Raw genomic sequence first — 24,212 nt, forward strand, 5'->3', positions numbered from 1 at the left:
CACTTTCATGCAAATAGTTGTACCTTGATGGCGGTCGACGCGATCTGGATGTGATGCAGTTTGCGGAGGGTGCTCTCCCTGTCGATGAAGTAGGACGCGGCCAGCTGGTGGAGAGCTTCCAGAGTGACGGCGGATGAATTGCTCGAGTAATCGCTCGCCTCTCCTTTTTTGCTGAGTTTTCTCTTGTCAACAAATATTGTTAAGGCTTCCTCTCCTGCACAAAAAACAAAACATAAACACATGGGGAACAGTATATGTTGACACTGAATACTACAAAACACAAAAGCAGTGAAGGTGGCATGTAAATAATGTTGTCTGTCTATCTGTGTTGGCCCTGCGATGAGGGGGCGACTTGTCCAGGGTGTACCTTGCCTTCCGCCCGATTGTAGCTGAGATAGGCGCCAGCGCCCCCCGCGACCCCGAAAGGGAATAAGCGGTAGAAAAAGGATGGATGGTGGCATGTAAATCGCAAACAAAAACAGAATACATCCATCCGTCTTCTTCCGCTTATCCAAGGTGGGAGTCGCGGGGGCAGCAGCCTAAGCAGGGAAGCCCAGACTTTCCTCTCCCAAACCACTTTGTTCTACTCTTCCCGGGGGATCCCGAGGCGTTCCCAGGCCAGCCGCGAGACATAGTCTTCCCAACGTGTCCTGGGTCTTCCCCGTGGCCTCCTACCAGTTGGACGTGCCCTAAACAACTCCCTAGAACGTTGGAAATAAACATCGTCTGATTGTTTTAGTGTGTTGCAAAGTTTGTACGAGCGCTGCATGCGACGTCTTCCGTCCAGCCGTCTTTTTCCACTTATCCGAGGTCGGGTCGCGGGGGCAGCAGCCTAAGCAGAGAAACCCAGACTTCGTTCTCCCCAGCCACTTTCTCCAGATCCTCCCGGAGGATCCCGAGGCGTTCCCAGGCCAGACTGGAGACATAGTCTTCCCCATGGACTCCTACCGGTCGGACGTGCCCCAAACACCACCCTAGGGAGGCGGTCAGGTGGCATCCTGACCAGATACCCAACCCAGCTCATCTGGTTCCTTTTCATGTGGACGAACAGTGGCTTTACTTTGAGCTCCTACCGGATGACAAAGCTTCTCACCCTATCTTTAAGGGAGAACCCCACCACCCGGCGGAGGAAACTCCGCTTGTATCCTTTCGGTCAAAACCCAAAGCTCATGACCATAGGTGAGGATGGGAATGTAGATCGACCGGTAAATTGAAAGCTTTGCCTTCCGGCTCAGCTCCTTCTTCACCGCAACGGATCGATACAGCGTCAGCATTACTGAAGACGCCGCACCGATCCGCCTGTCGATCTCACGATCTACTCTTCCCTCACTCGTAAACAAGACTCCGAGGTACTTGAACTCCTCCACCCGGGGGAAGGTCTCACCCTTTTCCGGGCGAGAACCATGGACTCGGGACTTGGAGGTGCTGATTCTCATCCCAGTCGCTTCACACTAGGCTGCAAACCGATCCTGGTCGGATGAAGCCATCAGGACCACATCGTCCACAAAAAGCAGAGACCTAATCCTGCGGTCACCAAACCGGAACCCCTCAACGCCTTGACCGCGCCTAGAAATTATGTCCATAAAAGTTATGAACAGAATCGGTGACAAAGGGCAGCCTTGGCGGAGTCCAATCCTCACTGGTAAAGTGTGTCCGACTTACTGCCGGAAATGCGGACCAAGCCGGATAGTCGAACCTCGGATTCAGGAGGAACCGTGTGGTTTTCGTCCTGGACCAGCTCTATACTCTCGGCAGGGTCCTGGAGGGTGCATGGGAGTTTGCCCAACCAGTGCTCAGAGAATATGGAGTAACGGACTGTCTGATTGTGCCTTCCGCCCGATTGTAGCTGAGATAGGCTCAGGGAATAAGCGGTAGGAAATGGATGGATGGATGGATGGTTGTAGTCGGACAGCCGAGATATTATGACGAACATTTCCAAGCATTTCCAAGCACGTCACCCAAAAATTCAAGCATTCTTCAAACCTTGAAAACACAACATTAAAATCTAAACATTTTCAAGGTTTTTTAAGCACCTGTATAACATGTTTTTAGTGTTTTCCTGCCTTCCCCTTTGTCTGCCTTTTCCTTTGTCAAACAGCACACCGGAATTTAGGCCCGTCACTGTCAGCTTGCCCTCGCCGGTTATTGTCTCCAGAACACCTGTCGTGCATGCACCTGCTTCCCCAAACCTGGTATGTTTTCGCTACTTTGTCCTGAATTCCCTAAACTCCTGTGTGCTTATTTCCTAATCCCCCTGAAGTAAAAATACTACTTTTGTTGGACTCTTACCCTACTCAGTGTGCCCTGACCCTTTCCCCTGTCGACCTCTGAGGAACCTATCCTCTCCAGATTTCATGGTGTGCGTTTCTGCCCCATTGCCCTTAGTTTTAGGGGCGGTATAGCTCGGTTGGTAGAGTGGCCGTGCCAGCAACTTCAGGGTTGCAGGTTCGATTCCCGCTTCCGCCATCCTAGTCACTTTACCTACGTGCTCCCAGTCCCAACCACACTGGTTTAAATGTAACTTTGATATTGGGTTTCACTATGTAAAGCGCTTTGAGTCACTAGAGAAAAGCGCTATATAAATATAAATCATCCAACCATTCATCCATTTTCTACTGCTTATTCCCTTTCGGGGACGCGGGGGGCGCTGGCGCCTATCTCAGCTACAATCGGGCGGAAGGCGGGGTACACCCTGGACAAGTCGCCACCTCATCGCAGGGCCAACACAGATAGACAGACAACATTCACACTCACATTCACACACTAGGGCCATTTTAGTGTTGCCAATCAACCTATCCCCAGGTGCATGTCTTTGGAAGTGGGAGGAAGCCGGAGTACCCGGAGGGAACCCACGCACTCACGGGGAGAACATGCAAACTCCACACAGAAAGATCCCGAGCCTGGATTTGAACCCAGGACTGCAGGACCTTCGTATTGTGAGGCAGACGCACTAACCCCTCTGCCACCGTGAAGCCCATAAATATAATTCACTTCACACAATTCACTTCACTTATCCCTTTTTGTCCAATTAATTTTTTTTCCGTTTATGTGATTCCACCTTATCTCCTGTCTCTGCATCCTGGGGTCACCCCTACTTGACTAATACCTTAACACGTATGAACCCTGTGTCTATTTGTGTTGTTCCAGCCGCCGGAAAGTGGCTTGGACAGGCTCCAGCAACCCCGCCACTCCGAGAGGGACAAGTGGTAGAAAAATGGATGGATGGATGGATGGCATCACTTAAAAACCCACCTTCTGCTGTATTCACCAGAGGATACATGCAGTACATATTGTGTAAATGCACAAAATGAGCCCTTAATGACAAAAGTGGATGAGTACTGCATATTTCTCCCTACGTCATACGCATGAGTAGCTACTGATCACAGAATGCAGCACCTTCAGTATTCTCTTTACTTTAAAGGGGCCTTCAAGGCCCTGCACATCGTAATTCACAACATAATGCAGTGTTAATGCATCTGGCCAGTTTGTCTTGGCTGTTGAAGGGCGCCTACTTAATACCGCAATTTATTTATTAATTTAATGCGTCCATCTGTTATTTTTGGTATGCAGGGGACTATCCATCGAGAAGCGCACAGACGTATATCTGGCAGGGGTCCAATGCAAACTCCTCACTCTCCTCATTTTATACCACTAAGTATTGGCCGGGAGCCAGAGAGCCCAGGTGGGCGGTGGAGCCGCATTGTGTGTGCGGCCACTAACAATGGTAACCATGTTCCAGCCAACAGTCAGGGCTAAAGTAATTGACAAGTGTTTCTACTTTGCAAAATTTGCCCGAGCCTCTTTGGCGTGTGAGGTGGGGTTGGGAGGGGGTGGGGGTATATTGTAGTTTCCCGGAAGAGTTAGTGCTGCAACGGGTTTTGGGTATTTGTTCTGTTGTGTTTTTGTTGTGTTACAGTGCGGATGTTCTCCCAAAATGTGTTTGTCATTCTTGTTTGGTGTGGTTTCACAGTGTGGCACATATAGTTTGGTGTGGGTTCACAGTGTGGCGCATATAGTTTGGTTTGGGTTCACAGTGTGGCGCATATGGTTTGGTGTGGGCTCACAGTGTGGCGCATATAGTTTGGTGTGGGTTCATGGTGTGGCGCATATAGTTTGGTGTGGGTTTCATAGTGCGGCGCATATAGTCGTGTTACGGTGCGGATGTTCTGCTGAAATCTGTTTGTCATTCTTGTTATGTGTGGGTTCACAGTGTGGCACATACAGTTTGGTGTGGGTTCACAGTGTGGCACATATAGTTTAGTGTGGGTTCTTAGTGTAGTGCATATGGTTTGGTGTGGGTTCACAGTGTGGCGCATATAGTTTGGTGTGGGTTCACAGTGTGGCACATATAGTTTAGTGTGAGTTCACAGTGTGGCGCATATAGTTTGGTGTGGGTTCACAATGCGTCGCATATTGTTGTGTTACGGTGTAGATGTTCTCCCAGAATGTGTTTGTCATTCTTGTTTGGTGTGGGTTCACAGTGTGGCACATATAGTTTGGTGTGGGTTCACCGTGTGGCGCATATAGTTTGGTGTGGGTTCACAGTGTGGCGCATATAGTTTGGTGTGGGTTCACAGTGTGGCACATATAGTTTAGTGTGGGTTCACAGTGTGGCGCATATAGTTTGGTGTGGGTTCACGGTGTGGCGCATATAGTTTAGTGTGGATTCACAGTGTAGCACATATAGTTTGGTGTGGGTTCACAGTGTGGTGCATATAGTTGTGTTACGGTGCAGATGTTCTCCCAAAATGTGTTTTTCATTCTTGTTTGGTGTGGTTTCACAGTGTGGCATATATTGTTTGGTGTGGGTTCACACTCTGGCGCATATAGTTTGGTGTGGGTTCACGGTGTGCCGCATTTAATTGTGTTACGGTGCAGATGTTCTCCCAAAATGTGTTTTTCATTCTTGTTTGGTGTGGTTTCACAGTTTGGCGGGTTCACAGTCTGGCGCGTATAGTTTGGTGTGGGTTCACGGTGTGTCGCATATAGTTGTGTTACGGTGCGGATGTTCTCCCGAAATGTGTTTGTCATTCTCGTTTGGTGTGGGTTCACAGTGTGGCGCGTATAGTTTAGTGTGGGTTCACAGTGTGGCGCATATAGTTCGGTGGGGGTTCACAGTGTGGCGCATATAGTTGTGTTACGGTGCAGATGTTCTCCCAAAATGTGTTTGTCATTCTTGTATGGTGTGGTTTCACAGTGTGGCACATATAGTTTTGTGTGGGTTCACAGTGTGGCGCATATAGTTCGGTGTGGGTTCACAGTGTGGCGCATATAGTTGTGTTACGGTGCAGATGTTCTCCCAAAATGTGTTTGTAAATCTTGTCTGGTGTGGGTTCACAGTGTGGTGCATACAGTTGTGGTACGGTGCAGATGTTCTCCCAAAATGTGTTTTTCATTCTTGTTTGGTGTGGTTTCACAGTTTTGTATATATTGTTTTGTGTGGGTTCACACTCTGGCGCATATAGTTTGGTGTGGGTTCACGGTGTGTCGCATATAGTTGTGTTACGGTGCAGATGTTCTCCCGAAATGTGTTTGTCATTCTTGTTTGGTGTGGGTTCACAGTGTGGCGCGTATAGTTTAGTGTGGGTTCACAGTGTGGCGCATATAGTTCGGTGTGGGTTCACAGTGTGGCGCATATAGTTAAGTTACGGTGCAGATGTTCTCCCAAAATGTGTTTGTCATTCTTGTATGGTGTGGTTTCACAGTGTGGCACATATAATTTTGTGTGGGTTCACAGCGTGGCGCATATAGTTTGGTGTTGATTGATTGGTTGATTGATACTTTTATTAGTAGATTGCACAGTACAGTACATATTCCGTACAATTGACCACTAAATGGTAACACCCGAATAAGTTTTTCAACTTGTTTAAGTCGGGGTCCACGTTAATCAATTCATGGTATGGGTTCACAGTGTGTCGCATATGATTTGGTGTGGGTTCACGGTGTGGCGCATATAGTTTGGTGTGGGTTCACAGTGGCGCAGCAACTACCGAGGGGAAGCACACATAGCACTCTCTGACCATGCTGCACTCTTAAGCAGTGCCTTCTATCTGCGGACAATCACAGTGTCACTTTCCCTCCTGCTAACCTGCGACGTGTTCCGAGTCAAGTTCATGGTTTACCTAACCTTTAAAAGTCTTTGAACAAATGAATTGTTTCACTGCAATCTCATTTAAACATTTCCACAGCAGGCCAATTAATGGCTGTTTTTTTATGTAAGAGATGCTGAGAAAATAAGCTCTTTCATACTATGACTCCAGTGGCATTTAATTGCAATGTGGAATGATACAGTAAGTCAGTTATTTGTATACCACACAAAAACTTATTAACTACTCTCACTATACTCCTCACTTTATCAAGGGATCCTAATGTGAATGTTCAGTGTGTGATCTTTGTTATAGGGTGCTGATTTGTTTTACCTCCAGTTGTGATTATCATATTTCTGAATTAGCATTGGAATTGTAACCACACTTAACATCCGGCCTGGAGAGAAATCTTTAACACCAAGAAATATGCAACACACAGTCACCCATCCCTCCGCTTATGCGGTCTCCAAAGGTCAAAGGCTGCAAGTGCCTTTGAGTTCAGCAAGGTCAGAGTGGACGCAAACTGTAGTTAGTGTCATAGGCGCCGATCCCGCGGGTGCTTCGGGGCCGAGCTCCCACGTGGGATTGATGGCGACTTTCAATCTTTAAAATAATTTTTGAAAAATCAATCTTGTTGTAGTTAATTTTGTGGCGAGTTTGGTCCGTTATACAAAATAAAGCCACAAATCATATGGGATATTAGCTTCGCTGAATGTTTTTTTTTTTTAATAATGGCGGTATAGCTCAGTTGGTAGAGCGGCCGTGCCAGCAACTTGTGGGTTCCAGGTTCGATCCCCACTTCAGCCATCCTAGTCACTGCTGTTGTGTCCTTGCGCAAAATACTTGACCCACCTGCTCCCAGTGCCACCCATACTGGTTTAAATGTAACTCAGATATTGGGTTTCACTATGTAAAGTGCTTTGAGTCACTTTGAGAAAAGCGCTATATCAATCAATCAATCAATGTTTATTTATATAGCCCCAAATCACAAATGTCTCAAAGGACTGCACAAATCATTACGACTACAACATCCTCGGAAGAACCCACAAAAGGGCAAGGAAAACTCACACCCAGTGGGCAGGGAGAATTCACATCCAGTGGGACGCCAGTGACAATGCTGACTATGAGAAACCTTGGAGAGGACCTCAGATGTGGGCAACCCCCCCCCCCTCTAGGGGACCGAAAGCAATGGATGTCGAGCGGGTCTAACATGATACTGTGAAAGTTCAATCCATAGTGGCTCCAAGACAGCAGTGAGAGTCCCGTCCACAGGAAACCATCTCAAGCGGATCAGCAGCGTAGAGATGACACCAACCGATACAGGCGAGCGGTCCATCCTGGGTCCCGACGAGCGGTCCATCCTGGGTCTCGACTCTGGACAGTCAGTACTTCATCCATGGTCATCGGACCGGACCCCCTCCACAAGGGAGGGGGGGACATAGGAGAAAGAAAAGAAGCGGCAGATCAACTGGTCTAAAAAGGAGGTCTATTTAAAGGCTAGAGTATACAGATGAGTTTTAAGGTGAGACTTAAATGTTTCTACTGAGGTAGCATCTCGAACTGTTACCGGGAGGGCATTCCAGAGTACTGGAGCCCGAACGGAAAACGCTCTATATAAATATAATTCACTTCACTTCATCTTAAAGTGGGAGGTTGTGCTTGTTTGTTGCCGTCACGTGCAGAATATATTAAAGTTAAAGTACCAATGATTGTTGTAAATATGCCTATTTAAAAAATATTCTTCGGTTTATCCAAGGTTGGGGGACGCAGCCTAAGCAGGGAAAAAAGCGCTATATAAATATAATTCACTTCACTTCACAGTGTGTCGCATATTGTTGTGTTACGGTGCAGATGTTCTCCCAAAATGTGTTTAAGTCTTTATTAAAATATATGTTCCTCTAGTGTCCAAAAACCACACTGTTCCTCCTGAATCCGAGGTTCGACTATCCGGCGTAGCCTCCTCTCCAGTACACCTGAATAGACCTTACCGGGAAGGCTGAGGAGTGTGATCCCACCATAGTTGGAACACACATACAAACTTCTGCTGTATAGATGAATAATGGGGCGGCATAGCTCGGTTGGTAGAGCGGCCGTGCCAGCAACTTGAGGGATGCAGGTTCGATTCCCGCTTCTGCCATCCTAGTCACTGCCGTTGTGTCCTTGGGCAAGACACTTTACCCACCTGCTCCCAGTGCCACCCACACTGGTTTAAATGTAACTTGGATATTGGGTTTCACTATGTAAAGCGCTTTGAGTCATTAGAGAAAAGCGCTATATAAATATAATTCACTTCACAATAATCGACAGTTTGTTGTCCGTTATATTGTTTGTCTATATAATAAACACAATCATTCCTAGTATGAAAGAAAACAATTGTATCTGGATCTATATCCTTCTCTAATTACGGACTATGTTGATCTATGCTGCTGAAGGTTATCAGTTCCATACATTTCAGTTTACTAATTGTGTTGCCCTATGATTATGTACAGATATTTTTGTTCGGAAATCCCTTGGAACATTGTGATTTCATCGTTGATCGTCGATGTTTGTTTTCCGTCAGACTCCATTATGGTTGTTGTTGCTTTGGGAGTTTCAATATTTGTCCAGATCCTTAATGTCTTTGACAACAACTACTCCACCTTCTGGACCCCCATTCAGTTTGATGAAGATTTAGCAGATTTTTTCATGTACGCATTTTTTCTCTTCAGATTTCTGTCCTTGTGTCAGCAATGCCATTTTGGATTTCCTGTTGGCGACCTTCCCGATGATGACTGACGTGGTTTTGTTGCCTCTTTTATTCAGTGAAATGTACGCATCAAGTGTTAATATCGACATTAATTCTCTTTCTTTGCAGAAAGTTGACCACCTGTTGCTCTGTTGTCGTCTGGTTCTCCTCTATTGTCAACTGCTCTTAAGTTAAAGTTAACAGTTAGTTAAAGTACCAATGATTGTCACACACACACTAGGTGTGGTGAATCTTCTGCAATTGACCTATCCCCTTGTTCAGCCCCTGGGGGGTGAGGGGAGCAGTGAGCGGCACCGGTGGCTGTCAATCATTTTTGGTGATTTAAACCCAATTCCAACCCTTGATGCTGAGTGCCAAGCAGGGAGGTAATGGGTCCCATTTTTACAGTCTTTGGTACGACTTGGCCGGGGTATGAACTCATGACTTACCGATCTCAGGGCGGACACTTTAACCACTAGACCACTGAGTAGGTCAACGATTGTCAAGGATTGATGCGTAGTCCTTCAATGATGATGTCAGTCTGTCAAGTGAGCTGATCCGTTTCTTCTTTGATGTTTTCCAAAACACTGATATCCCCCAGATTGGTGATATCTTGTTGTCTGGCTGTTGCCTCAATGCAGCCATTTCCTCCCTGGAGTTCTTCAAATCAGTGTCATCTAGTTGCAACTGTTGGCACACCGCTGCTATCTCCATTTTAATGTTCTCCACAACACCGCTATTGTCCCAGTGGGTGTTGTCTTGCTGCTTGGCATATGACTGTTGGCGCAATGTTGCACTCTCCTCCTTCCGTTTCAATGCTGTTTTGTCTTTACTGAAAATCTTTATATCTTCTCGGAACTTTCTGAATGCCATCATATCATCACAAGATTATGTTCTCTCTCTGAAGATCTGTTCTGGGAGATCCCTTTGCACACCATTGATCACCTGTTCTTGGAAATTCTTGACTGTTGTGTTTTGAGTGTTTTCCTGCCTTCTCATTTGTCTGCACCTGTGTATTTAGTGATTCGTCCTCGGCGAGGGGCGGACCTTAAGGCACACCTGCTCGCAATTAGCACACTAGTATTTAAGCTCGTATCTGTCAGCTTGGCCTTGCCGGTTATTGTATCCAGAACTGGTATGTTTTCTCTGCTTTGTCCTAAAATTACCTAACCTCTTCTGTGTTTATTTTTTAGTCCCCTTGACGTAAAATGATTACTTTTGTTGGACTCTTACCCTGCTCAGTGTGCCCTGGCCCTTTCTCCTGCCGACCTCTGAGGAACCTAATTTGTTCAGATTTCATGGTGTGCATTTCTGCCCCATCGCCCTTAGTTATCCCTTTTTGTCTAATTAAATGTTTTCATTTTTGTAATTCCCCCTTGTCTCCCGTCTCTGCATCCTGGGGTCAGCCCCACCTGACCAAGACCTTAACAGTTGACATCGCTTCAAACCTCATTTAAATTGTTCTGTAGAATTCCTAATAACGCTTTAAAGTCCGGTTCCACTTCTGATGACTCTGTATTGCTTTGTTGGCGACATCTCGTCGTGTTCACGGTTGCTCAGCAGTGAAGTGAAGCCGTTGGAGTTGTTAGTGGGTTTTTTTTCACGTAAATTGGACCAGTCCACAATATTATGTTCTCTCTCTGATGATCTGTCCTGGGAGATCTCTTTGCACACCATTGATCACCTGTTCTTGGAAATTCTTGACCGTTGTGTTTTTAATGTTTTCCTTCTTCTCATTTGTCTGCACCTGTGTATTTAGTGATTCGTCCTCGGCGAGGGGCGGACCTTAAGGCACACCTGCTCGCAATTAGCACACTAGTATTTAAGCTCGTATCTGTCAGCTTGGCCTTGCCGGTTATTGTATCCAGAACTGGTATGTTTTCTCTGCTTTGTCCTAAATTACCTAACCTCTTCTGTGTTTATTTTCTAGTCCCCTTGACGTAAAATGATTACTTTTGTTGGACTCTTACCCTGCTCAGTGTGCCCTGGCCCTTTCTCCTGCCGACCTCTGAGGAACCTAATTTGTTCAGATTTCATGGTGTGCGTTTCTGCCCCATCGCCCTTAGTTATCCCTTTTTGTCTAATTAAATGTTTTCATTTTTGTAATTCCCCCTTGTCTCCCGTCTCTGCATCCTGGGGTCAGCCCCACCTGACCAATACCTTAACAGTTGACATCGCTTCAAACCTCATTTAAATTGTTCTGTAGAATTCCTAATAACGCTTTAAAGTCCGGTTCCACTTCTGATGACTCTGTATTGCTTTGTTGGCGACATCTCGTCGTGTTCACGGTTGCTCAGCAGTGAAGTGAAGCCGTTGGAGTTGTTAGTGGGGTTTTTTTCACGTAAATTGGACCAGTCCACAATATTATGTTCTCTCTCTGATGATCTGTTCTGGGAGATCCTTTTGTACACCATTGATCACCTGTTCTTGGAAATTATTGACTGTTGTGTTTTGAGTGTTTTCCTTCCTTCTCATTTGTCTGCACCTGTGTATCTAGTGATTCGTCCTCGGCGAGGGGCGGACTTTGAGGCACACCTGCTCGCAATTAGCACACTAGTATTTAAGCTCGTATCTGTCAGCTTGGCCTTGCCGGTTATTGTATCCAGAACTGGTATGTTTTCTCTACTTTGTCCTAAATTACCTAACCTCTTCTGTGTTTATTTCCTAGTCTCCTTGAGGTAAAATGATTACTTTTGTTGGACTCTTACCCTGCTCAGTGTGCCCTGGCCCTTTCTCCTGCCGACCTCTGAGGAACCTAATTTGTTCAGATTTCATGGTGTGCATTTCTGCCCCATCGCCCTTAGTTATCCCTTTTTGTCTAATTAAATGTTTTCATTTTTGTAATTCCACTTAGTCTCCCGTCTCTGCATACTGGGGTCATCCCCCACTTGACCAAGACCTTAACAGTTGACATTGCTTCAAACCTCATTTACATTGTTCTGTAGAATTCCTAATAACGCTTTAAAGTCCGGTTCCACTTCTGATGACTCTGTATTGCTTTGTTGGCGACTTCTCGTCATGTTCACGGTTGCTCAGCAGTGAAGTGAAGCCGTTGGAGTTGGTAGTGGGGTTTTTTTCATGTACATTGGACCAGTCCACAATATTATGTTCTCTCTCTGATGATCTGTTCTGGGAGATCCTTTTGTACATAATAGATCACCTGTTCTTGGAGATTGTTGACTGTTGTGTTTTTAGTGTTTTCCTTCCTTCTCATTTGTCTGCACCTGTGTATTTAGTGATTCGTCCTCGGCGAGAGGCGGACTTTGAGGCACACCTGCTCGCAATTAGCACACCAGTATTTAAGCTCGTCACTGTCAGCTTGGCCTTGCCGGTTATTGTATCCAGAACTCCTCTCGTGCATGCACCTGCTTCACCAGACCTGGTAAGTTTTCGCTACTTTGTCCCTAAATTCTCTAACCTCTCCTGTGTTTATTTCCTAGTCTCCCTGAGGTAAAAGGATTACTTTTGTTGGACTCTTACCCTGCTCAGTGTGCCCTGGCCCTTTCTCCTGCCGACCTCTGAGGAACCTAATTTGTTCAGATTTCATGGTGTGCATTTCTGCCCCATCGCCCTTAGTTATCCCTTTTTGTCTAATTAAATGTTTTCATTTTTGTAATTCCACTTAGTCTCCCGTCTCTGCATCCTGGGGTCACCCCCACCTGACCAAGACCTTAACAGTTGACATCGCTTCAAACCTCATTTACATTGTCCTGTAGAATTCCTAATAACGCTTTAAAGTCCGGTTCCACTTCTGATGACTCTGTATTGCTTTGTTGGCGACTTCTCGTCGTGTTCACGGTTGTTCAGCAGTGAAGTGAAGCCGTTGGAGTTGTTAGTGTTTTTTTTTTTCACGTACATTGGACCAGTCCACAATATTATGTTATCTCTCTCTGATGATCTGTTCTGGGAGATCCCTTTGTACATAATAGATCACCTGTTCTTGGAGATTGTTGACTGTTGTGTTTTAAGTGTTTTCCTGCCATCTCATTTGTCTGCACCTGTGTATCTAGTGATTCGTCCTCGGCGAGGGGCGGACTTTGAGGCACACCTGCTCGCAATTAGCACACTAGTATTTAAGCTCGTATCTGTCAGCTTGGCCTTGCCGGTTATTGTATCCAGAACTGGTATGTTTTCTCTACTTTGTCCTAAATTACCTAACCTCTTCTGTGTTTATTTCCTAGTCCCCTTGAGGTGAAATGATTACTTTTGTTGGACTCTTACCCTGCTCAGTGTGCCCTGGCCCTTTCTCCTGCCGACCTCTGAGGGACCCATTTTGTCCAGATTTCATGGTGTGCGTTTCTGCCCCATCGCCCTTAGTTATTCCTTTTTGTCTAATTAAATGTTTTCATTTTTGTAATTCCACCTTGTCTCCCGTCTCTGCATCCTGGGGTCACCCCCACTTGTCCAAGACCTTAACAGTTGACATCGCTTCAAACCTCATTTACATTGTTCTGTAGAATTCCTAATAGCGCTTTAAAGTCCGGTTCCACTTCTGATGACTCTGTATTGCTTTGTTGGCAACTTCTCGTCGTGTTCACGGTTGCTCAGCAGTGAAGTGAAGCCGTTGGAGTTGTTAGTGTTTTTTTTTCACGTACATTGGACCAGTCCACAATATTATGTTCTCTCTCTGATGATCTGTTCTGGGAGATCCCTTTGTACATAATAGATTGACTGTTGTGTTTTTAGTGTTTTCCTTCCTTCTCATTTGTCTGCACCTGTGTATTTAGTGATTCGTCCTCGGCGAGGGGCGGACTTTGAGGCACACCTGCTCGCAATTAGCACACCAGTATTTAGGCTCGTCACTGTCAGCTTGGCCTTGCCGGTTATTGTATCCAGAACTCCTCCCGTGCATGCACCTGCTTCACCAGACCTGGTATGTTTTCGTTACTTTGTCCTAAATTCTCTAACCTCTCCTGTGTTTATTTCCTATTCCCCTTGAGGTAAAATGATTATTTTTGTTGGACTCTTACCCTGCTCAGTGTGCCCTGGCCCTTTCTCCTGCCGACCTCTGGGGGACAAATTTTGTCCAGATTTCATGGTGTGCGTTTCTGCCCCACCGCCCTTAGTTATCTCTTTTTGTCTAATTAAATGTTTTCATTTTTGTAATATTCCACCTTGTCTGACGTCACCCCCACTTGACCAAGACCTTAACAGTTGACATCGCTTCAAACCTCTGTAGAATTACTTTTGTTGGACTCTTACCCTGCTCAGTGTGCCCTGGCCCTTTCTCCTGCCGACCTCTGAGGAACCTAATTTGTTCAGATTTCATGGTGTGCATTTCTGCCCCATCGCCCTTAGTTATCCCTTTTTGTCTAATTAAATGTTTTCATTTTTGTAATTCCACTTAGTCTCCCGTCTCTGCATCCTGGGATCACCCCCACTTGACCAAGACCTTAACAGTTGACATTGCTTCAAACCTCATTTACATTGTTCTGTAGAATTCCTAATAACGCTTTAAAGTCCGGTTCCACTTCTGATAACTCTGTATTGCTCCGTTGGCGACTTATTGTCGTGTTCACGGTTGCTCGGCAGTGAAGTGAAGCTGTAGTTGTTGTTAGTGTTTTTTTCACATACATTGGACCAGTCAGAGCTGTATCAGCCTTTTTTGTAGGTCACTTGTGTGGTTAGGTTATGATTTATTGCTTGATTTAAGTTGGTATGGATTGCTAATACAAAGTTCACGATAGACCTGTCCCGATAAATGCATAAATAAATCAAATGCACACACTGCTACACGATGTGCAAAAATTATGCGACAATACAGGTGGTCCGTTTCAATATTTCATGGCTACAAATGCATATTTTTGGAATGTGGGTCGAAGGTGAATTGAAGACTCTAAAATATTAATGGGTATGAATTTCAGTGTGAATGGTTGTTTGTCAATATGTGCTCTGCAATTGGCTGACGACAGTTAGCCAGCTTTGTGTGCCAGTTCTGAAACGGAACTTATCTGAACAATATCCAGTGTTTTAGTATTTCAAAGAACTGGAATCCAGTGTGCTGTGGGGCCCTATTGTGGTGAATCACACCCGAGACATCATAAGTTAATTAAATCTTTAGTAGACACGTAAACAATGTGATATCGATTAGTTAATTAAGAACAGTTTACGTCAATCAAACTAGGGATTTAGATATCTGGTCAGGGAAGGGTGGAGGTTTGAGGTGGGCGGGGTTGAGGGGGCGCAGAGTTTGGTGGTAGCTGGGGGTGTATACTGTAGCGTCACGGAAGAGTTAGTGCTGCAAAGGGTTCTGGGTATTTGTTCTGTTGTGTTACAATGCGGATGTTCTCCCAAAATGTGTTTGTCATTCTTGTTCGGTGTGGTTTCACAGTGTGGCACATAGTCTTTTTTGTAGGTCACGTGTGTGGTTGGGTTATGATTTATTGCTTGATTTAAGTTTTTAATGGATTGCTAATACAAAGTTCACGATAGACCTGTCCCGATAAATGCATAAATAAATCAATAAATAAACCCCTCTCCGAATTGTGGGGGTTTGAGGTGGATGGGGATGGGGGGGTGGCGCAGAGTTTGGTGGTAGCTGGGGGTGTATATTGTAGCGTCCCGGGAGAGTTAATGCTGCAAAGGGTTCTGGGTATTTGTTCTGTTGTGTTTTTTGTTGTGTTACAGTGCGGATGTTCTCCCAAAATGTGTTTGTCATTCTTGTTTGGTGTGGTTTCACAGTGTGGCACATATAGTCTTTTTTGTAGGTCACGTGTGTGGTCGGGTTATGATTTATTGCTTGATTTAAGTTTTTAATGGATTGCTAATACAAAGTTCATGATAGTCCTGTCCCAATTAATGCATAAATAAATCAAATGCACACATTACTACACGATGTGCAAAAATTACGCGACAATACAGGTGGTCCGTTTGAATATTTCATGGCTGGGGTGTACCCCAGACTGGCTGCAGCTAACCCGCAACCCTAGGGAGGATAAGGGGTATCGAAAATGGATGGATGGACGCCTATAAACATATAAAAAACCTAATTTTGGTACATAAACAAGCTATTCACTCGAAAACTAGTTATAGCGGGGACAGCAGAAGAATGCAATAGCATGTTTAAGTATTCTTGTACACTGTTTTCTCTACATTTTCTGTTGTGGAAAGACTCTTGAACTCTTGAAACCATTGAAGCTGCTACAGTGCATCCGTTTAAACATTTGTGTTAAACACAAATAACCCATAAATACTAAGTACGGTCAAGACGAACATTCTTAAACAAAAATAATCCTTTGTTTACCTCCAAGTGTGGCTGACAACAAGAAGTGAGTACCATACTTCCGGATCAGGTTGTCAGTGATCATCTGGGTGGTGGGTCTGCGGCCGAGGAGTCGGATATTCCTGATGAACTCGGACGTTAAAGGTAACGGAGACTCTGAGAAATCTCTTCTCTCTGCAGCCAAATTGTTTACTTTCCATCTTCCAAACTCCCTGGACATAAAAAAAACAAATCAAGACAAAATGTCATGGTACTGTACGTACTGAGCAGGTTTGTTAGAAGCACTAGAACAGAGTATTGGGTTGACAAAACACTTAACTGAAGACCAAGCTAAGGTTTGGTACTGAATTAATGCCCATGGTGTCAAAGTGTCTTAAAATGTAAGAATTGTTGCACTGATCATTTAACAAATATAAAGCAGTATAGTACAATCCCCGTTTCCATATGAGTTGGGAAATGGTTGATGTAAATATAAACGGAATACAATGATTTGCAAATCATTTTCAACCCATATTCAGTTGAATATGCTACAAAGACAACATATTTGATGTTCAAACTGATTAACATTTTTTATTTTTTGCAAATAATCATTAACTTTAGAATTTTATGCCAGCAACACGTGACAAAGAAGTTGGGAAAGGTGGCTATAAATACTGATAAAGTTGAGGAATGCACATCAAACACTTATTTAATGCTGAAAGGTACATACAGGTTTTGGAACAACATATGCTGCCATCAAAGACGCCCCTGCTTATTTCAGCAAGACAATGCCAAGCCCCATTCAGCAAGTGTTACAACAGCGTGGCTTCGTAAAAAAAGAGTGCGGGTACTTTCCTGGCCCGCCTGCAGTCCAGACCTGTCTCCCATCGAAAATGTGTGGCGCATTATGAAGCGGAGAACCCGGACTGTTGAACGACTGAAGCTCTACATAAAACAAGAATGGGAATGAATTCCACTTTCAAAGCTTCAACAATTAGTTTCCTCAGTTCCCAAACGTTTATTGAGTGTTGTTAAAAGAAAAGGTGATGTAACACAGTGGTGAACATGCCCTTTCCCAACTACTTCGGCACGTGTTGCAGCCATGAAATTCTAAGTTGATTATTTGTTGCAAAAAATAAATACAGTTTATGAGTTTGAATATCAATTATGTTGTCTTTTTAGTGCATTCAGTTGAATATGGGTTGAAAAGGATTTGGAAATCATTGTATTCTGTTTATATTTACTTCTAACACAATTTCCAAAATCATATGGAAACGGGGTTTGTATGAAAAATAAAAATGCACGTTCATGATCCCCCCTTTGACAACAGTATTTTATGTGTGACAAAAAGAGCATAATCTAAATACAAAGTGGGCTAAATTTTAAAACTGACCAAAACCACGGGCCAAGGTTGAACAAATGAACCTTTTAATAGGGACCCAAACAAGTTTTGCATTGAATATTGAACAAGCAAAGCTTATATAACTTTATAGTGACATGTAAAATCCAGTTTCAAATAATAATAACAATAATAATTACAAAATACCAATGCCATATCAAATAAGATTTCAATAAAAATGGAATGCCTCTTTTCTATTTTCAGCCTTCTGAGGTAAATATCACATTTTCCATGGGCTAAAAATACATTTGAAAATAAAATTACAATAACAAATGAATCAAACATTCAAGCCTTGAAGTAGCAAGAGAAAGTGCTTGAATAAAATGTCAATTATTGCTCAGTTTGCTACACTGAATTGCTTTCAACACTGCATTTGGAACAAGCAACGCTTATATAACTTAATAGTGCAAAATAAACTTAAAAAAAAAAAACGAAAAATCATCAATGGTATATTAAATTAAATTAAAATAAAACATTGAATGCCTCTTGTCTATTTACAGCCTTCTGAGATAAATATCAACATTAACTTTTTCCACAGGCTAATACATTTGAAAATAAAATAACAATGAGGTGGGCGGGGTTTGTAGTATCCCCAAGAGTTAATGCTGCAAGGGGTTCTGGGTATTTGTTCTGTTGTGTTTATGTTGTTCTCCCCAAATATGTGTTTGACACTCTTGTTTGGTGTGGGTTCGCAGTGTGGCACATATTTGTAACCGTGTTAAAGTTGTTTTTACGGCCACCCTCAGTGTGACCTGCATGGCTGATGACCAAGTATGCCGTAAATACAATATGACTGGGCCACTCCCCAAAGGCAGTGCCTTAAGGTGTCATGGCGCTCTGTACTTCTCCCTACGTCCGTGTACACAGAGGGGTTTTAAAAAGTCATATATTTTACTTTTTGAAACCGATAATTTACGATACTAAATTTTAAAGCACTTATCGGCCGATAATATCGGCAGTCCGATTTTATCGGACATTTCTATTTGGAACACATCCAGATTTCTGCAAAAAGAACAAGGTTTTTGATTATTATCTATTATTAGATTTTTTTCGTGACATGTTACTAGTGTTGTATATTGTAGTTTCCCGGAAGAGTTAATGCTGCAAGGGGTTCTGGGTAGTTGTTCTGTTGTGTTACGGTGCAGATGTTCTCCAAAAATGTGTTTGTCATTCTTGTTTGGTGTGGGTTCACAGTGTGGCGCATATTTGTAACAGTGTTAAAGTTGTTTATACGGCCACCCTCAGTGTGACCTGCATGGCTGTTGACCAAGTATGCTTTGCATTCACTTATGTGTGTGAAAAGCCATAAATACTATGTGACCGCAAAGGCAGTGCCTTAAGGTGTATTGGCGCTCTGTACTTCTTCCTACTACCGTGTACACAGCGGCATTTTAAAAGGTCATATATTTTACTTTTTGAAACTGATAATTTACGATACTACATTTTAAAGCATTTATCGGACATTTCTATTTGGAACACATCCAGATTTCTGCAAAAAGAACAAGGTTTTTGATTATTATCTATTATTAGATTTTTTTCGTGACATGTTACTAGTGTTGTATATTGTAGTGTCCCGGAGGAGTTAGTGCTGCAAGGGGTTCCGGGTAATTGTTCTGTTGTGTTACGGTGCAGATGTTCTCAAAAAAATGTGTTTGTTATTCTTGTTTGGTGTGGGTTCAAAGTGTGGCGCATATTTGTAACAGTCTTAAAGTTGTTTATACGGCCACCCTCAGTGTGACCTGCATGGCTGTTGACCAAGTATGCCGTGCATTCACTTATGTCTGTGAAAAGCCATAAATACTATGTGACTGGGCCACCACGTAAAGGCAGTGCCTTAAGGTGTACTTCTCCCTACGTCCGTGTACACAACGGCGTTTTAAAAAGTCATATATTTTACTTTTTGAAACCGATAATTTACGATACTACATTTTAAAGCAGTTATCCGCCGATAATATCGGCAGTCCGATTTTATCTCACATTTCTGTTTGGAACACATCCAGATTTCTGCACAAAGAACAAGGTTATTTGATTATTATCTATTATTAGATTTATTTTGTTACATGTTACTAGTGTTGGATATCGTAGTGTCCTGGAAGAGTTAGTGCTGCAAGGGGTTCTGGGTAGTTGTTCTGTTGTGTTACGGTGCAGATGTGTTTGTCATTCTTGTTTGGTGTGGGTTCACAGTGTGGCGCATATTTGTAACAGTGTTAAAGTTGTCTATACGGCCACCCTCAGTGTGACCTGCATGGCTGTTGACCAAGTATGCTTTGCATTCACTTGAATGTGTGTACTAGCCGCATAAATTAAGTGACTTGACCGATTGGAAGGAAAAGCGGACGTGACGACAGATTGTAGAAAAAGTTAACGGCAGTGGCTTTAATTCACGCCCCTAATAGTGTTGTCAAGGGTGGAAATCGGAAGATATTCGGGAGAATGGTTGCCCCGGGAGATTTTCGGGAGGTTCACTGAACTTCGGGAGTCTCCCGGTAAAATCTGGAGGCCCGCGGGCCTGAGTTTGACACCAGTGGATCTATTGTGACACCACTTTTTTTACTGCCGAAAATTCACAATGTAAGAAATCCCTTACACACGCCATTTGTGTCTGGAATAAAGGGAAAGAAAATCATTAGGGGGTATGATGCCCACAGCGTGAACAAAATGCAAAAACACTGAATTATGAGAGATGTTGTATTCCCGGAGGTAGAGGCGTGTTCTCCCAATACAACACTGACAGATGCTTTCCCTAATAGCCCCGTAATTATGGACTAACTGTATGCAAAAACAGGACTTTACACACTTCTTATGTGGAGTGTGTAGTCTGTGCTTGGAGGAGAGACAGTCAATCAATCAATCAATGTTTATTTATATAGACCTAAATCACAAGTGTCTCAAAGGGCTGCACAAGCCACAATGACATCCGCGGTACAGAGCCCACATAAGGGCAAGGAAAAACTCACCCCAGTGGGACGTCGATGTGAATGACTATGAGAAACCTTGGAGAGGACTGCATATGTGGGCAACCCCCCCATCCCCTTTAGGGGGGACCAAAAAGCAGTGGACGTTGAGTGGGTCCGACATAATATTAAGAAAGTGCAGTCCATAGTGGATCTAACATAATAGTGAGAGTCCAGTCCACAGTGGATCTAACATAATAGTGAGAGTCCAGTCCATAGTGGATCTAACATAATAGTGAGAGTCCAGTCCATTGTGGATCTAACATAATAGTGAGAGTCCAGTCCATAGTGGATCTAACATAATAGTGAGAGTCCAGTCCATAGTGGATCTAACATAATATTGTGAAAGTCCAGTCCATAGTGGATCTAACATAATAGTGGGAGTCCAGTCCATAGTGGATCTAGCATAATAGTGAGAGTCCAGTCCATTGTGGATCTAACATAATAGTGAGAGTCCAGTCCATAGTGGATCTAACATAATAGTGAGAGTCAGGTCCATAGTGGATCTAACATAATAGTGAGAGTCCAGTCCATAGTGGATCTAGCATAATAGTGAGAGTCCAGTCCATAGTGGATCTAACAAAATAGTGAGAGTCCAGTCCATAGTGGATCTAACATAATAGTGAGAGTCCAGTCCATAGTGGATCTAACATAATAGTGAGAGTCCAGTCCATAGTGGATCTAACATAATAGTGAGAGTCCAGTCCATAGTGGATCTAACATAATATTGTGAGAGTCCAGTCCATAGTGGATCTAACATAATAGAGAAAGTCCAGTCCATAGTGGATCTAACATAATAGTGAGAGTCCAGTCGGTAGTGGATCCAACATAATAGTGAAAGTCCAGTCCATAGTGGATCTAACATAATAGTGTGAGTGCAGTTTATAGTGGATCTAACATAATATTGTGAGAGTCCAGTCTATAGTGGATCAAGCATAATAGTGAGAGTCCAGTCCATAGTGGATCTAACATAATAGTGAGAGTCCAGTCCATAGTGGATCTAACATAATAGTGAGAGTCCAGTTTATAGTGGATCTAACATAATATTGTGAGAGCCCAGTCTATAGTGGATCAAGCATAATAGTGAGAGTCCAGTCCATAGTGGATCTAACATAATATTGGGAGAGTCCAGTCCATAGTGGATCAAGCATAATAGTGAGAATCCAGTTCATAGTGGATCTAACATAATAGTGAGAATCCAGTCGGTAGTGGATCCAACATAATAGTGAAAGTCCAGTCCATAGTGGATCCAACATAATAGTGAAAGTCCAGTTTATAGTGGGTCTAACATAATATTGTGAGAGTCCAGTCTATAGTGGATCAAGCATAATAGTGAGAGTCCAGTCCATAGTGGATCTAACATAATATTGGGAGAGTCCAGTCCATAGAGGATCAAGCATAATAGTGAGAATCCAGTCCATAGTGGATCCAACATAATAGTGAAAGTCCAGTCCATAGTGGATCCAACATAATAGTGAAAGTCCAGTCCATAGTGGATCTAACATAATAGTGTGATTCCAGTTTACAGTGGGTCTAACATAATATTGTGAGAGTCCAGTCTATAGTGGATCAAGCATAATAGTGAGAGTCCAGTCCATAGTGGATCTAACATAATATTGGGAGAGTCCAGTCCATAGTGGATCAAACATAATAGTGAGAATCCAGTTCATAGTGGACCTAACATAATAGTGAGAATCCAGTCCATAGTGGATCCAACATAATAGTGAAAGTCCAGTCCATAGTGGATCTAACATAATAGTGAGAGTCCAGTCCATAGTGGATCTAGCATAATAGTGAAAGTCCAGTCAATAGTGGACCAAACATAATATTGTGAGAGTCCAGTCCATAGTGGATCTAACATAATAGCGAAAGTCCAGTCCATAGTGGAGCTAACATAATAGTGAGAGTCCAGTCCATAGTGGATATAACATAATATTGTGAGAGTCCAGTCCATAGTGGACCAAACATAATATTGTGAGAGTCCAGTCCATAGTGGATCTAACATAATAGTGTGAGTCCAGTTTATAGTGGATCTAACATAATATTGTAAGAGTCCAGTCTATAGTGGATCAAGCATAATAGTGAGAGTCCAGTCCATAGTGGATCTAACATAATATTGGGAGAGTCCAGTCCATAGTGGATCAAGCATAATAGTGAGAATCCAGTTCATAGTGGATCTAGCATAATAGTGAGAGTCCAGTCCATAGTGGATCCAACATAATAGGGTGAGAAGTTCTGCCATCCGGGAGGAGCTCGAAGTAAAACTGCTGTTCCTCCACATCGAGTGCATCCAGATATGAGGTGGTTCGGGCATCCGGTCAGGATGCAACCCGAACGCCTCTCTGGTGAGGTGTTCAGGGCACGTCCGACCAGTAGGAGGCCACGAGGAAGACCCAGGACACGTTGGGAAGACTATTTCCCCCGGCTGGCCTGGGAACGCCTCGGGATCCCCCGGGAAGAGCTGGACGAAGTGGCTAAGGGAGACGGAAGTCTGGGTTTCCCTGCTTAGGCTGCTGCGTCCCAACCTCTGATAAACGGAAGAAGATGGATGGATGGGCTTTATTTTGGCGGCCCTAAATAACACAAGGAAAGATATTTATTAACCACGCTGTAGAGTCAAATGTATTTCAATAAACTGATATTCTGTCTCTCCTGGAAAATTCTAATCAGGAACAGGACGCTCTAGCGTGGCTGGTGATGATCAATGGTAGAAGTGTGGCCTTTTGAAAGGGTTTAGATCACAGTAAACCAGGAGTGATGAGGACAACTCAACCACCCTTTGGTTAGAAGAAAACAAATTATAAATACAACAGGGCATGAAATACGAGGGATGTCTTGTCTTGTTTTTTCTTTTTTTGTCTTGTTTTATTTTGAAAAGCAACTCCTCTTGTTTCAGATCACTTGCCCTTCCTCTTGTGTCACCAGTCTGACGTCATCCCTGACCCCTTATAGTTTCAGCCTGTTTCCCATTACCCTCATGTGTCATATAAGCCCACGCCTCCCCTTGTTCTGTGCCGATTGTCTTGAGTTTTCGCGCCTGTTTCTGTCACAAGGGCACGCATCGAGATGGGCGTTTTGTCCGCCCAAGATGCACGAGGACCAGTCGGACGTGAATAGGTAAGAGCTTGGTTTAATATACAAAAATGATAACACCGGTACAAAAATGGACACAAATTAACAAAACAAAACGCCTGCCAAATGTACGGGAAGCTAGGCTAACACTTAGCATGGAAACAAGAGTCCAAAAATGAGGTTGCAAAGCGCACGGGAAGCTAAGGGGTAACTTACAACAGGGGATAATGTCTCGTGAGTGTTGCTTACCACCAACAAAAGATCAAGAAAGAAAGACAGAAGAAGGCAGGCTTAAATAGGGATGTCATTAACAAAAACAGGTGTGCGTCTGGAGCAAGGGGCAGATAAAAGAAATCAGAGACTATGGTAACAAAAAAAATAAGGAAGTGCCAACAGGAACTAAGGTAAACATCAGCAGAACATAATACCAAAACGGAACAAAACCAGAATATGTTATGATCCGGGCGGCGGATCATAACATGTCTCGCTTCCATGTCTACGTCCATGCCTTGCCACGTCCTATGCTTATTTTCCAGGATCTTGAATTCCCACGCTGCTTTTTTGAGTTTGATTATTTAGTTATTTAGTTGTTGTTTTTTTTCAACCGAAGTGGTGAGTTATTATTTTTTTCCTACTAATCTTTCTTTTGAGTGATTTTTTGGTTTACCATTATCAGATCAAGATTAAGTGTAGAAATGTTCATAGTCATTGTTTTTTTTCCTCCTGTTGGAGCGTTTTATGTTAATAAGTTTCATAGCAGATACGGCACAAATTA

General features: G+C 43.5%; 1 protein-coding gene across 1 annotated transcript in view; it reads right to left on the bottom strand.

Moving 5' to 3' along the window:
• LOC133540835 (BMP/retinoic acid-inducible neural-specific protein 3-like) overlaps nucleotides 1-24,212 on the bottom strand; it is a 217,294-nt gene that overhangs the window by 115,088 nt on the left and 77,994 nt on the right. Inside the window, exons 3-4 of the mRNA XM_061883792.1 lie at nucleotides 16,055-16,245; nucleotides 24-214 (exon numbers count right to left, since the gene is read on the bottom strand). Of these exons, the coding sequence (XP_061739776.1) occupies nucleotides 24-214; nucleotides 16,055-16,245 (382 nt within the window). The remainder of the gene's footprint in view (nucleotides 1-23; nucleotides 215-16,054; nucleotides 16,246-24,212) is intronic.

Source organism: Nerophis ophidion, linkage group LG22 (genome assembly GCF_033978795.1).
Source record: "Nerophis ophidion isolate RoL-2023_Sa linkage group LG22, RoL_Noph_v1.0, whole genome shotgun sequence".
In the NCBI taxonomy this organism is placed as follows: Eukaryota; Metazoa; Chordata; class Actinopteri; order Syngnathiformes; family Syngnathidae; genus Nerophis; species Nerophis ophidion.